The sequence below is a fragment of the Tachysurus vachellii genome, chromosome 15 (genome assembly GCF_030014155.1).
Source record: "Tachysurus vachellii isolate PV-2020 chromosome 15, HZAU_Pvac_v1, whole genome shotgun sequence".
NCBI lineage: Eukaryota > Metazoa > Chordata > Actinopteri > Siluriformes > Bagridae > Tachysurus > Tachysurus vachellii.
Window position 1 is genome coordinate 10,227,057 of NC_083474.1, and position 15,355 is coordinate 10,242,411.

Below are 15,355 nucleotides of genomic sequence, written 5' to 3' on the forward strand. Positions count from 1 at the left end.
AGAATTTAACTTTGTTCCATGGGATGTTCAATCTTCTGAGTATTCTTTTTAACTAAACCCTGACTGATATTTTTCCAGGTTGACATGTTGTCCCTCAGTGATTTCTTAAGGTGTCTTCTTCTTATCATTCAGTTTTCATCAGATCACTTTTTTATTAATTTTTTTCTGCTTTATTATTTTTCATTTGTAAATACTTTTGCATACAATATTGTTTCAAACTGCATTCTCTCTCAAACACACACACATACTATGAATTATTATATATTATAATATTTATATATTATGTTTCCACTTTTCACTAGATCTTGGTGTAACAGTATGGTGGCCCTCATGCCCTGAGGTCCCTAGGATAGACTCCTGGCTAACCTTGACCCTGTGTATAATAAGCGCTACATAAAAGGAATGGATGGTTTATGTACTTAATGTTTTGATGGTGATGCATTAGACCTTAAAAAGTTACAGATGACAATGTTGTTTGTCATATTGGAATATAACTAATAAGACATGAGTCTCTTGGATTTCCACCACCAGGCTGATGTTGACACTGGAAGGATGTTGAGGCTATGGCTCCCTGGAAGACCCCCAGTCAGGGCATTTTTTCCAGTTTAGGCTTGATAGATTATGGTTCTCAGTTTTCCCATGTCTGGAAAGTGTAGAGATCTCCAAACACACAAGGGTGGAGGTCTAGCATTACCTTATTCATATTACGTTATTCATAATCAATGTCAGCTTAACAAGGTCAACTCCACAATCAGTTTACAGGCTCAGTGCTATATCAGTTTTATTTATTTCTCTTTGCAGTGACTTAGGTCAGGCAGGCTTTAACCTTGAATTTTTTTTTATAATTTGGTTCATTTTTAGTCAAAGAACTAAAAAAAAAAAAAAAACTGCTGTTGTGAACCAAATGAATGATTCACCAACTGGGATTAATATAACAAATCATAATCTGAACTATTTAATTCTAATTCAACAAATTTCCCAAAAGGATAGTAACAGTTCAAAAAGTCTATTCATAGTGACATTAAGTATTGTTCACAGTGTTATCTCTGCTCATGTTCTTACTTTTGCCACACATTCCTTTTCCCTGTAGATAAATATGAGGAGGACACGTTTCCTTCTCTGAGCAGCTTTATAGGCACTAAGTGAGCTTAATGGCCTCAGAAAGCAGGACATTGTGTGAATCAGTGGAGGACATTACAGATGGCCAGTTCCTCCATGTGCCAGGTGTTTGTGGAGTGTTTAGTGGTGAGCAGGAGAGCTTTTACAGGAGCCTGGATGAGCAGGTCATTAGCGTCTGAGTGACTTCATTAGTGAGCCTGAATTGCATGGCCCTCTATTTGTGCAGGCATTTTCTCCAAACAGTACAGTGATTGCTCTTAACTTATCAAGCAGCAGATTACAGCCTAAAAGCAGCGACGTCCTTCACCCTCTGGTGCAGGTGGAAGGGACACGAAGAGGGACAGAGTCCAGTAGGTGGAGCACAGATCTAAGAGATCTCCCTTTACTTTTATAGACTGGTTGAAAAAGAAACTTAGACTGTATTTTCTTTTTATTATCATTAATTGGAGTCTTCTACTAGGTCCAGGCTTAATTAAATTGCACATACATATGTTTGCCATTGTTTATCATAAAACGTGAAACCTTTCAAACTTCAAACTACAAAGGTTAAAGTGTTTTAATCTGTGTTTCTCCAGATCTGCATCCATGCTGACATTCTATGGTTAATCTGACTGTGAGTCATTAAGGTCTAATGACTTAAAATAGTTAACACATGTTTATTTTCTTCTTACTGTAAACTAGGAAGATTTAATTACACATACAAGCACTTTGCTGTAAGTAGTGAAGTTAAGACTCGATGGAACCTGAAAACAACTCTCACAGTCCTAAAAAGGAAAATACTGGCCCTTAACTGGAAAAAGGAATAAAAATGTGTTCAGAGATAGCATAAAAACTACATTCAAACACAAAGAAAATAGCCTAAGACAAAAACTGACAATGCCCAGAGGAAAAGAATTCATTGGTTTTATCATATCAATATACAGGGTTTTCACATTTTTGCAGGTAACTGAACACTTTTGAGGTAATAAAATATATTATGCAGTATAGCTTTTCAGAAATAGTCTATTTTAGTTTGTGGTCCTGACTGTATGTCAGATTTTTCTTGTAAGAAATACTCTCAGATCTTCACCAAATTCACCCTTTGATTTAAATTGGTCAAAAGTAGCACAACAGTACAATTAGTTTCATCATATCGCATTTCATTGCTGAGATTCAGTACAGTATACAATAGTGCAGTATGAGTTATGAGGAAATAAGTTGCTTAGATCTCAGCTTTTAAATATGACAATACGTGCACTACTGTACTGTGTTTGTACTGACATTTCCAATGCAAGGTGTAAATTATGTGAAAATTGGTAGATTTTTATTTTTTGATAAAAAACACATTTTTGTGTGAAAAATGCAGGCTTCCTAATGCATGATGTGAATTGTAAAAATCAAAGTATGGTACATTTTGGCAAAAAAAAACCTTAACGATTTTCTTGATGCTCTTAGACCTTCACCAACTTTACCCTGTGCATTAAGATGGTTAAGAGAAACAAAGCAGTGCACTTAGTTTCATCTTGTCACACTCTAAGCCCAAGATAATGTATAATAAATGTGCATTGCTGTATAGTACAATATAGTGTATGTAAAGTATGTAAATATAATGCTTAGAGCTCAGTGCTGGAGCACAAAGGGCAAAACATGATGTACCTCTGTGTTTGTCTTGAACTTTTTAACACAAGGTTTGAATCTGGTAAAAAAAATCAAAGTATAGCAAATATTTCACACAAAAACACTTACCATTTTTTCAGGTGGAAAATTTGACACTCTCAGATCTTTGCCAAATTTGCCATGTGAGAAAAGTGGAAGTCAAGAGGAACGCAGCAGTGCACTTAGTTTCATCCTTTCACACTCCATAGCTGAGATACAATATAGTACACTACAGTACAGTGTAGTAAAATATAGTGTAGTATACGGAGTGTAGATGTCCGTAATTCACTGCTCAAGGGACATATGAGAGATACATCTTCCCATCACATGACAGAATCTCTGAGGCTTTTAAAACAACAAATGCAACACCTGGCTTCTATCAGTGAACAACAAACCATTTAAAAAATAGACACACACTCACACACACACACAACCATGATTTAGTTTCAGCTTTTTTTGCTCCATGTAACCAGTGTATATATATATATATATGTGTGTGTGTGTGTGTGTGTGTGTGTGTGTGTGAGAGAGAGAGAGAGAGAGAGAGAGAGAGAGAGAGAGAGAGAGATAAGTGACCTGCAGGGAGTCTATCAGGCCTATTGCCAGGATTCTGATGTGTTCAGCTCTTCTGTGTCCTGGTAATAATGAGGACGAGGCCTGCAATATGACACACCACTGCCCTGGCTGCAGATTCAGTTACAAGTGCAAATAAACACACAGCTTTTTTCTGCCCACATCAACACTCCAGTGTCAGAGATAAATTTAATGTCAGCAGTAAATGTCACACAGATTTTAAGAACAAGCTTTTCAAGAAACAAAGACAGAACTGTGTGTCCTTATTTGGTTATTTTACAAAGCAAGAATGGGCTTTATCATGTCACAGTATCTAATTTGTGTTTCCTTTGTCTAGTTTCTATTTAAAAAAAGAAAAAAAAAAAGAAAGAAAAAAGACCAATAGCCCCACCTAATGGATGACTGCCACAAAATGCACACATCATATAAAAACTGATTTATGGGAAAATTATTTTCATTCATTTATTCATTCACTCACTCATCTTCTACCGCTTATCCGAACTACCTTGGGTCACGGGGAGCCTGTGCCTATCTCAGGCGTCATTGGGCATCAAGGCAGGATACACCCTGGACGGAGTGCCAACCCATGGGAAATTATTTTAATAATTAAAAAAGTTATAGCATATCAGCTTTGTGAAATTGTGCAAAAAGAATCAGTGCAAAATATCAGAATTTCTGAATGAATGAATGGCAAACCTTGTAAGAAGCGCAGCAGTATTTCTCTGCCTCGTTTCACAAACAACAATGGCAACAGCATGATGCATCTCTAAAATGTACACAGAATCATGTGGGGAAAAAAATGTAGATGGTTAGAGGAGAATGTCCAGACTGCTTATAGCTGACAGTAAGTCTACAGTAACTCAGATAAACTTTCTTTAACTGAGCTGAACAGAAGAACATCTCAGAAATGTAAAACATCACTCACTGATGTGGATGAGCTAAAAGAGCAGAACACTTCACCAGGGTACACTCCTGACTGTCAAAAACAGGAATCTGAATCTGTGGCACAGGCTCGCTGAAACTGGACAGCTGAAGAAAATTATTTTAACCCACAAAATTATTTTTAAGCATTGCATTATACACAGCTGTTTTAGTACATGTACTGTTATATAGCTGGGATGTACTGCTGGAATGGACTGCTTCAGCGTTTGCCAATTTCAGTGGGATTGAGGTCAGCTTCCTGACTTGGCCATACTCTTGTTAATTTATTATATTTCAGTTGCTTCAACCTCATGCTTTAAAATTCATTGAGTTCACTGGTCATTTAGTGGGTTTACTCCAAATATCACCTTAGGTTTCCCAAAATATTTTGTGTCAACAAAACCTTATAGAAGGATAATTGGAATTTGGAATGAGCACAGTGTTCTAAACACATACAAACACATCATTTATTATTTTGTAGACATCTTGCCACAATAAAGTTCAAAGGGCATCTGGTTAAGACTAAAGTTATTCATTTGGATCAGGATCCCATATGACATAACTACAAATCCACACGTGTAGAAGGTTTATACTTACAGTTTGCAGGACAAACACAGACCACATTCGATTACCATGAACATGCTGCACTGTCGAATGCAATTACAAGGTTTATTCATTCATCTTTAGAAGCTGCCGGGTCTGGGTTGCTGTGGTTTAAATTAGGCTGCTAGTTTGTTTGAATTTTATAAAACAGAACCAATTATAAATTCAAGCTGAGGTTGAGGAACTGTTACAAACCATGCAGAGTGCTAACATTGCATACATCTGTTAAGTTCCAGGATTTTCCCTGAGCATAATCGTTGGGCTCATATTGAGTTATACAACAACAACCTTCCTGTTTAGACCACACCCAATTTGGGTTTAAATCTGAGTAAAGATAAATATATGAATATTCTGACCAGAAAACATACAGATTCAGGCACTGAGGTACATCCATCCATTTTCTGTACCACAGGATTGCAGGGAACTAACTATGGATTACATTCAGGGGATTTGGAGCACAAAGCAGGGAACGCCCTGCATTGAGTGACAACTCGTTGCAGTGCACAATCTCACACACATTAATTCAGAGACAATTTAGTAAGATGCCAGTAAGTTTAGATGCCAGTAAGCTTATAATACGTCTTAGGACTGAAGGAGGAGACGTGGGGCTTCCTCGTGGATACTCCAGTTTGCTCCCCAATTCTGAAGACATGCACTGTAGATTGATTGGCATCTCCCATATAGGGTGTCCCCATCCCCAAGACCCTTGACTTATGCTCCAGACTCCCTGCAACCCTGTGTAGAATAAATGGTACAAACTGAAAGGATGCTGCACTTTTGGTGCATGTTCTAAGAGAAGATATTACAAGCTAAAGCATGCTTTAACAAAATATCCATTAATGAGGTGTACAAACTTATGCAACCAGGTTATCTGTTAGTTTTTTCTTTTCATTGTTTTCCCTAAATAAGCTTCTATTTGCTTATCACTTGTATTTTGTTGGATACTATATCAAATAAAAAGGTGGTAACATCTGACATCATTTATCCTAGCTTCATTTTCTTATTACAAAACCCTGCAAATGTAAAGACTTTTTATACACTGTACCTGCTGCATTTTGAGATGAGTTGGTGTTTTAACCCATGAAACATTAACAGAGAAGGTGAAATCAGATCCAGCTGCTTTTAATTACAAGGTAATGAACAAAGACTGGCTTTATTTATCATGATTATCAGAGGAAGGTAAGCTTGTTCCATACATGAATTAAAATAGTTTAACAGTCTTAGTTTCACCTCATGACTCTTTTTACACAATCTTTATATTAAAAAAGTACATTATATTTTAGTGAAAAGAAAAGTAATGAATTTTTAGATTTGGGATTAAGAGTTAATGCTTACTAGAAAATAATCCATATTTCAAACATATAATAAAAAGATAAAATCAGTAGTTAGAATCACAGACACAAGTTAATGAAATTAGCATAGCTGAGTGAAATAAAATAACTGCATGTCAGTTCGTGTTGACTCTCTTCCTGGTGTGAAAATTCTCATGGACCAGAGATCTATTTTTTTTCCAGTCACAGATCTCTTCATAGACACAATATGTGCATTTCCAGGCATCTTCTATATCCACCCCCTTGGGCTCTCTCTGTCCTCTCCAGTATTCCAAGTATCCACGAAGGTCTGCCCTCATCTGGGCCTCGTCAAACTGCACCGACATGGTGCCAATGAAACTGCTAGATCTCTGGTGACAGTACTCCAGCTGAAGCACGTCGACACATGGCAGATCAGAACAGGACAAAGTGAGGATAAAGGCATCGAGCAGTTCATCAAAGGTGGCTACATTTACCCCGACGTCTGCGGCATGAGTTATGACCTCAGTTCCAAGAGCCAGGGAGGCTTTGAGCTTGAGGTGCTCCAGAATTTGTTCTTTCTTCACTTCCCCCCTGACCAGTGCATCAAACAGAAGCTTATACATGCCCACCTAACACAAATACACAGAAATGACAGTCAACAGAGCATTGACACACACAATACTAAGCCTAACTTTTAAGTGTATCTTGGTCCCTCGTCCAAGATATTTTATATGCTATTCTTGTGCATGTGAACGTCCCTCTTCAAATCAGGCCAAAAGACTTCAAAATCCACATTGGGATAATTACTGAAAAAAAAAACACAGGCTATGCTACCTTTCTTTATTGATTTGGAAATAGGTTTGATGCCATTATATTGCTGAAAAATCAGTCTATAGCAAAGACTAAATCTCCTGCCAGAGACTATAAACCAGGTCAATGGCTAAAATGTCCTAGCACATGGAGTAATTCACTATGCCTTCAATTCTTCACAACAACCACTAATCAGAAAACAGCCCCAATGCATCAATGATCCAATGTCAGATTTTCTGTTTTTATTTTATGCTATTCCTTGTGTTAAGTTCTCTTTATTCAGAAAACATACTGATGTAATCTTGGCCAAGTAAAGCTTTGGTCTCATCTGCCCACAACACATGATTGCAGTCATAGTTAAACAGGCTGCTCTTAGGAATGGTTTCTTTCAAGATCCTTGAGGAAAATCAGCGTTTCAACACTAAAGAAATAAATAAGCGATGAATGAATGAATGTACATGAGGTGTCAATTTTGCCACATAGGTCTGTTTGGAATAATGTGACTAATAAAAAATAAGATTTAAAAGAGGACAGAGGAGGACTAAGTAGTACCACAAATTTGTTGATTTAAAAATGTTTGCCCATTCTCTATAATTGTGTTGGATTTGATTGAATTTACTGCATAACAGGTCAGTTAGGTCAGTTTAAGAAGAAAAAAAGGTTGTGGGAGAGAAAATATTTCACACACCTGAAAGCGATGGCCGAGAGCCTGGGCAGCTCCGGGCAGAGAGTCATGCCTACGAGTCTTTAGCTCCTTCAACACCAGCTCCCCCTTCTGGTTATAACTCAGCTCATCAATAATGCCCTTAAAATACACACCCTCTACTACACCGAACACTGGAAACTCACGCACACACTGCCCTAAAGACACCATAAACACACAGAAAAAAAGAGATGTGTGGACATAAAAAAAAAAAATACATGGACATACAATCTTGAGCTATCTAAACGGACATTCTGTTTTGAACAGCAATATTGTTTTCTTGCTTTTGACTTACCCGTCTCTAAAATCGGAATCATGTTTAGCATGTTGATCAGACTAATAGCCACAGCATCCTCACGGGTTTGAATATTAATCGGTAAAACATCATGAACCTCCAACTCTGTGTGGATACAGATATGCAGCAAAGAATACACATACTACTCGGCTAAAACATGTTACAGAAAAATAAATGATCCGCAAAAAAAAAAGAGCCAGGCCTTTTCACCTCTTGCTAGATGAATGCTAGATCCGTTCTGCACCTCAATTCGCTGTTTATCTTTCTGCCTCATTTGAGGTTTCAGTATGCCATACACAACTTTCTTTTCGCACCAGGTCTGCTCAGACAGGAGGCTGACACTCAGGTGAAGCTTCCTGAAAAGCAGAGGAGGAATACGGCTGTCCTCAGCATCTCGCTTCCTCTTCACACCTGTCTCATCATTTCTTTTAACAGGACACTGCTCCTCAGTACTGCAAGCCAGGATAGAGACAAGTAGAATATTTATAAAGAACTGAACAGAAGGGTACTGCAGAGCAATTGCTCAGGTATTATCCCACATCAGCAACTAGATAGATAGATTGTTGTATAGAGAAAGATCAGTATATCTTTTAAAAAATAATGAACAAATAAAAATTTCAAATGTCTGTATTATGTGCATTGTATGTACAAGACTAACCAAGAAATATACTGTGTATGTACAGATAATATACCTAAACACATAAAGGGAAATAAAATAGGGTACGCAATCGATGTACAGTTATATACAAATATTCTTGGTGGAAAAGATGCAACAGAATGTACGGGGTGGAGCAGAAATGCAATGTGATTACAGAGAAATATAACTCAAAAAAAAAGCACATCCGTCACCAAAAATTATGCCATTTTCAAAATCACTGAAATAAATTTCCCCCCATTCTGAAGGTTGGTATGAACATTACCTGAAGCTGCTGGTCTGTATCAGCATGATCTAATGCACTGCACTGCTGATTGCACAATTGGCTGATTAGATAATTGCATGATGGTGTAGGTGTATAGGTGTTCCTAATAAAGTGCTCAGTGAGTGCAAAACAATCATGTCATTTGTAACATGACTTGAAAATATGCTACACAATAGACCTTGCTATTTTATTCATATTTATTAATCATGGAATTACATACTAGTAAAATAAACACTGTCCCCAGATCAACTCTGAAAAGCAGTTTCACAAAGAGGGATGGTGTCATTTGTGTAGAAAGTGAAGGCTGGTCAGTGCAACTGTAACTTTATTGCATTTGTAGTTCAGCTTACAGGCAAAGAAGGGATCTAAAACCCACAAATTTCTGAATCCAATATTTTGAAACAATCTTGACTTACTTGGGCAGTGATGTGGGGAAAGTAATGGAACTAGTAATCGCAGGGTCTCCAATTGTGGCACTAGAGCTGGGTGCCTCAGAGGACTCTTCTGAAATTTTACACAATCATGTGGCAAGAACTGAAACAGGTTTACTGTAGTATGGGTAAGAGAGGCATTTAATTAAGTAATACAGATTAAAACAATGGAAAATAGCACAAGCTATTTAAATGTGCAGAATCTCACGTATACTGCCTGGGTGGATTTGAGCAATTCTGAAATCCATATAATAATTAAAACTTAAAAAAATCTAAATAAAAAAAAAAAAATCCTACACACTGGTACAACAGCGACATCTTGCGTTCTGACAGAGTCATTACAGTTTACTCATGGCGCAGAACTAAATTCGGAAATGATGCATGCCGTATATCATCAGGAATAGGATATATATCATCAGAAACAGGATATATATCATCAGAAATATTGCATGACTTGTTTGCCTAGTTCAATAAAAGCAACCAGCAACCAGATCTGTACATTAATAAGAATCAGAACTAATAGTAGACTATGGCTTTAAAACGCAGAGTTTTCTGCACTCTCTCACACAAAAACACACACAGAGAGAGAGAGAGAGAGAGAGAGAGAGAGAGAGAGAGAGATGTTATTTACCGATGCAGAAATGTTCTGACTGTATATCCAGTAGTTCAGAGTCGCTGATGTTGCCCCAGTCTCCTTCCGGCTCCATGACCACTGTGCGTAAAACAATAACGCACGTGCTTGAATATCAGTGGTGTTCCTGGGCATCTCACACAAAGTGAGATCTTGATCCACTCTTAGTGTGATGTTTGAAATAACCTGGGATTAATTGTTTAAATTAAGTCGCGGCCACAAGTCTCCCACCTCGGATTTCAGTGTTTTTCCCCAAGCATTAACCCGGGTCTTGTCCAGACTTAACCCTGCTTTAGACACGCCCACAAACTGGAGGACATATACAAAGCTGAGGCTGCAGAGGGAAGAGCCTCAACAAAACCTGGACAATTGAAGACTGAAAAAACGTAGCCTGGTCTAATGATCTTGTTTTCTGCTGAGACAAACAGATGCATGAATCCATGGACCCAGCCTGTCTTGGCTCAACAGTCCAAGCTGGTGGGCGTGAGGAATGCCTTGAATGAAACAACCTATTGTGTTGTTGATGTGCATGTAAGTATTGTTGATGTACATGTACGTGTAAGTATTGTTGATGTACATGTGCGTGTAAGTATTGTTGATGTACATGTGCGTGTAAGTATTGTTGATGTAAATGTGCATCCCTTAATGGACACAATTTACCTATCTTCTAATTGCTAGTTCCAGCATGATAATGCAACGTCACAAAGCAAATGTCTTCAACTGGTTTCATGACTCCCAACAATGAGTTCAGTGACACCAGATCTGAACCCAATAGAAAATCTTTGGGATGTGGAAGAACACATCCCAAAGATGTGGGAGATTCAAAGCATGAAAGAAAACCTGAACAAATAACCTCAAATCTGGTTCAAAAAAATGGTTCAAACCTGACCAGAACCTCAAATAAATGTTTCCAACATCTTTTGGAATTTATTTTATGAGGAAGTAGCAAATTGTGGCTCTATCAATTTATTTATTTATTTTATTTTTTCCTTGTAGGGGGCGTTAAAGAGCTACAAATAAGTTCATGGTTCGTACGATTGTGGTCTTTATTTGAAAAGCAACATCATTTATATCAGGATTTACCTAACACTTTGCTTTGAAGCATACATATTTTAATCAGTTAAAACAAACTTTTTATTATTATTTTAGTCTGAATTTGAAATAACAATACCAAGCTAAGATTAAACCAATGTTTTAATTTAATTGGAAAGCGATTAAAAACATGAATGTAGTACAGCTGAAGTACTTGTGTGCAGTTGAAACCTTTTAAAAGCTTTAAATAAATATTCTGCAGCAGTAAAATTTATATCTATGCATGACTAAACTGAAGTGCTCTATAACAGGTAAAGTCATTGCAAAAAAAAAAAACAATGATACTGTCTGCGAGTTCTGCAAATTAGATTTGCACAAATATTCAAAACAGTTCAGTTCCTCACAGAAGAAGCCTTTAACTTCCTCATTCTGACTGTAGCGGTGCAATTTTTAAAAATGTTTTATAATTTTGGATTAAAATGTTTGAAGAAGCTAAAAACCTGAATGGATGAAGTGAGATGGAGAGAAAAAAGTGACATCAAATAAAATTAAAAAAAAAGCCCAAATGTGAACTTACAGTAGTAGACATAGACAACCTCTATCAGCCTGTTCTATTGAATCTTGTTATTTAAACATCCATGTACCTGTTCTCACCTAAATGACTGTGCAATATGTCCCACTATTCCATACCTCAAGAAACCCATTTACACACTAAAGATTACTGAGTCATGTAATATTGCAAATTCCTGGACATTTTACAACATTTAAAATGAATGTAACTTTCTTTAATGCCTTTCTTGTTTGATCACTTTCAACACTTTCCTGTTTCACTAACAGCTCTTCTCTGTATTTGCTGAGCACAGTACAACTACATTACCATGAAACTTTCTAGAAGTGATGGATCAACATCACTGAGCAGAATTTTAAAACCAACAGGGCTTTAAATGTTACATAGAATGTGTAATATTCATTTGTAGAGCTGTGACATTAAAACCCATCCGGACCTCCAGACTCAGGATATCCCATCCATCTAAAAACAATCATGCTCATTAAACCAATATTATACCTAGATAGCAATGCCACCCATGCAGTTTTAAACACCCTCAATGGTGAATGTGGTTTTTAATAACCAAGGATGAGCATAATTTGTTAGCATTTTTCCCAAAAAAAAAACAAAAACAAAACACTATTCTTTCAACACTGATTGGCCATACAGTCAGACACCTCTAGTTCCACACTGGAGAGGAAGCGCTTGGCCAACTTGCGTCCATCATAGCTGAGCTGTGTGGTGTACATGGTTCTGGCATGTTTGGGGTACACAATGGTAGTGCTTCGGTAGCACTGCACCCGCTGACGGGGCTTGAACTCCAACTGGGTCTTATATCGTCTCCACGTGCTCTCGGAGACAGCTATGATGGTCTGGCTGCACAGCTCCAGGCCCAAACCCGTGGGCTGTAAACACACATCCTGGATGTAGTGGCGATCCGAATCATAGCGCACTGATGATGTGTATCTATAAATGATAAGATAATGCATGTTCAATTGATCACAACCTAAAAGAACAATGTACAAAGCTTCAGTCAGATGAAATCCAAATGAGCATCACCTTAATTCTTTTGGGGGCAGAGGATCAAGTTCAATTCCTTCACCATAGGAAAATGGTTGCAATTGGAAAACACCTCTAACAGGTTTAATAGGACCCTGAAAGAAAAATGACAGGACATTTTTTTTTCTAATACAGTAAAGATTTCAGAGGTGTAGATAATAGGAGATATACCTGTGGCATATTTTAAAACAAGTTTGCTTTGTATTCAAAGAAAGCTCATGAAATCATGGCATAAAATACTTCGGTAACTAGATTTAACTGGAAAATATGTCAAATGTATTCCAGCATTTTTTAGCCTGATAATTTAATTCGGTTGATTTATTTTCTTTTTTGCATTTTAATTTGTTCACTGATTTAGCAACTCTTCTACAAGCGCATTTAAGGTTAAAAATGTCTCGTATGTACATTATACATTATATTTTATATGAAACATTGTAGTTTACAGCATCCAAAGAACAAATGAGCCTCAGTATTAACTCAGTACATCCATATTAGTACTACTAAAGTTTCCAGGTAAAAGATGTACACAACTGCACACTATTTTAGGTATACAAAATACATAGAAATATAAAACATAAATACAAATATAGGTACAAAATAAATGTTCTTGTAGGTAGCTCTCTTTTTTAGATTGTACAGCACTTAAAACAATGTTTTAATTTTTTTTAACCCTAAACTGTGTTAATAGCAGGATTAAATGTGAAAGCAAGAGTTAATCATTAAGAGCTAAGCAATAAGAATAAGTGGTGTCTCAGTGGTTAAGGTTTTAGGCTGCTGGGTGGACGATTGTGAATTCATATCATCGCCCACTGTTAGGTCAGTTTTTGCTTATGTGTATGAGGGTTTTAACTGAAAGCTGATTTAGATTAAAACATCATTTAGACTGTGCGTAAAACTAACCGCAGCGGGTGTCGTGGCTCTGCTGTCGTCCTCACACACGGAGCTGGTGGTGCTCCGGTCTCCACTCAGCCACGGGCTCGGACTCACACTGGGACTGGGAGGCAGACCAGAGTCCGGACTGTCCAGCAGTCTCTCAGCTTTCAGATTCATGTCCAGCAGGTCTTCATCACACACATTGCGCAAATTGAGCCTCCCCACCATTGCCAGCCTGAGTGTAGTGTAACGCGTAATGCAGTACCTTTTAAATCTGCAGCTTTCAGTGGTCCTGAAAGCTCTTTCTGCCCTTAGATCCCTTCACGGATACTTCTTTAAATCCACTTAGCTACTTGTATCCCCTGTTTAGTGCCCTGTTTATGAGAATAAGTGCAGTCCTTGTACCTGTTCAGCAGAGAATCACCGGTTTAACATTACGCATAAACATCCCACCGGGGTTTATTCGCGGACTTAAAATCGGTTACATCCAAAATCGTGCAAAATACACCAGTTCTGATTTTGCCTAGTTTTTAAACATGTCCTCCTTCAAAGACGCTCATTGTTTTACCCTCAGCAGGAGAAACGGAAACCCTTTTAATACTGAGGTTCAGGAAACGCTGTCCGGCGCACAGCACAAGCCCCGCCCACTTCCCCACATTCACAACAGCCAAAAGCAGAGTGTATAAAGTCAAAGGTGCAGCTCATAGCTCATCCTACCCACACTCACTCAAATTAATCACACAACATTCTACAACAAACTGAAGTGAACTATAAAACGATACAGTCCTTTTGTCAGCCAGAACCTGATATTACCACAGACAAGATTTCCCCTTTACTGTGAAATAAAACAAGAAGAAACCTGATTATTCAAAACTGGTTTATAATGAAGGTCTAAATCAAGGTGGACTTGTTTATCCAGCTTGTACATTTTTGAATGCCTATTACCTTATAACCTTCTACTTGTTGTTCCTTTACAAGTGTCTGCACATTTTTTCAATGCCATAGCCTTAGAACCGTTTACTTGTACTTTTCAACAATGTCCAAAACTCTCTGCACTGCTATAGCCTTTATATTTATTCACTGTACATATGTTTACATATATGTCTATATTATATTACATACTGTACATGTTTAGATATATACCTATATATATTACATACTGTACATGTTTACATATATACCTATATATATTACATACTGTACATATGTTTACATATATATCTATATAATATATTATATTACATGCTGTACATGTTTACATATATACCTATATATATTACATACTGTACATATGTTTACATATATATCTATATAATATATTATATTACATGCTGTACATGTTTACATATATACCTATATATTACATACTGTACATGTTTACATATATATCTATATAATATATTATATTACATGCTGTACATGTTTACATATATATCTATATATTATATTACATGCTGTACATGTTTACATATATACCTATATATATTACATATTGTACATGTTTACATATATATCTATATATTATATTACATGCTGTACATGTTTACATATATACCTATATATATTACATACTGTACATACGTTTACATATATACCTATATATATTACATGCTGTACATGTTTACATATATACCTATATATATTACATACTGTACATGTTTACATATACCTATATATATTACATACTGTACATGTTTACATATATACCTATATATATTACATACTGTACATATGTTTACATATATCTATATATATTACATCTGTACATGTTTACATATATACCTATATATTACATGCTGTACATGTTTACATATATACCTATATATTACATGCTGTACATGTTTACATATATACCTATATATATTACATATATATCTATACATTATATTACATGCTGTACATGTTTACATA

General features: G+C 36.6%; 2 protein-coding genes across 2 annotated transcripts; both read right to left on the bottom strand.

Moving 5' to 3' along the window:
* Positions 1-5,985: 5,985 nt before the first annotated feature.
* On the bottom strand, positions 5,986-10,426 carry exo5 (exonuclease 5). The gene is made up of 6 exons (XM_060888778.1): positions 9,934-10,426; positions 9,288-9,375; positions 8,162-8,403; positions 7,952-8,056; positions 7,642-7,814; positions 5,986-6,772 (listed from the first exon to the last, which is right to left on the bottom strand). Exons 1-6 carry the CDS (start codon positions 10,007-10,009, stop codon positions 6,299-6,301), a joined length of 1,158 nt encoding a protein of 385 aa, XP_060744761.1. The 5' UTR covers positions 10,010-10,426; the 3' UTR covers positions 5,986-6,298.
* A 539-nt stretch (positions 10,427-10,965) lies between these two features.
* rflnb (refilin B) lies at positions 10,966-14,104 on the bottom strand. Its single transcript, XM_060888596.1, has 3 exons — positions 13,472-14,104; positions 12,572-12,666; positions 10,966-12,478 (listed from the first exon to the last, which is right to left on the bottom strand). Exons 1-3 carry the CDS (start codon positions 13,670-13,672, stop codon positions 12,160-12,162), a joined length of 615 nt encoding a protein of 204 aa, XP_060744579.1. The 5' UTR covers positions 13,673-14,104; the 3' UTR covers positions 10,966-12,159.
* Between the last annotated feature and the right edge of the window lie 1,251 nt (positions 14,105-15,355).

What these genes read in the sequence shown, in the direction of transcription:
- rflnb (XM_060888596.1), bottom strand. Translation starts at nt 13,672, where the DNA reads ATGGTGGGGAGGCTCAATTTGCGCAATGTGTGTGATGAAGACCTGCTG. An exon ending in GAGCCACGACACCCGCTGCG is followed by an intron (nt 12,667 to 13,471) that starts GTTAGTTTTACG and finishes TTTTTCTTTCAG; the next exon opens with GGTCCTATTAAACCTGTTAG. An exon ending in CTGCCCCCAAAAGAATTAAG is followed by an intron (nt 12,479 to 12,571) that starts GTGATGCTCATT and finishes TATCATTTATAG; the next exon opens with ATACACATCATCAGTGCGCT.
- exo5 (XM_060888778.1), bottom strand. Translation starts at nt 10,009, where the DNA reads ATGGAGCCGGAAGGAGACTGGGGCAACATCAGCGACTCTGAACTACTG. An exon ending in GTCAGAACATTTCTGCATCG is followed by an intron (nt 9,376 to 9,933) that starts GTAAATAACATC and finishes GTAAAATTTCAG; the next exon opens with AAGAGTCCTCTGAGGCACCC. An exon ending in TTCCCCACATCACTGCCCAA is followed by an intron (nt 8,404 to 9,287) that starts GTAAGTCAAGAT and finishes CCTGGCTTGCAG; the next exon opens with TACTGAGGAGCAGTGTCCTG.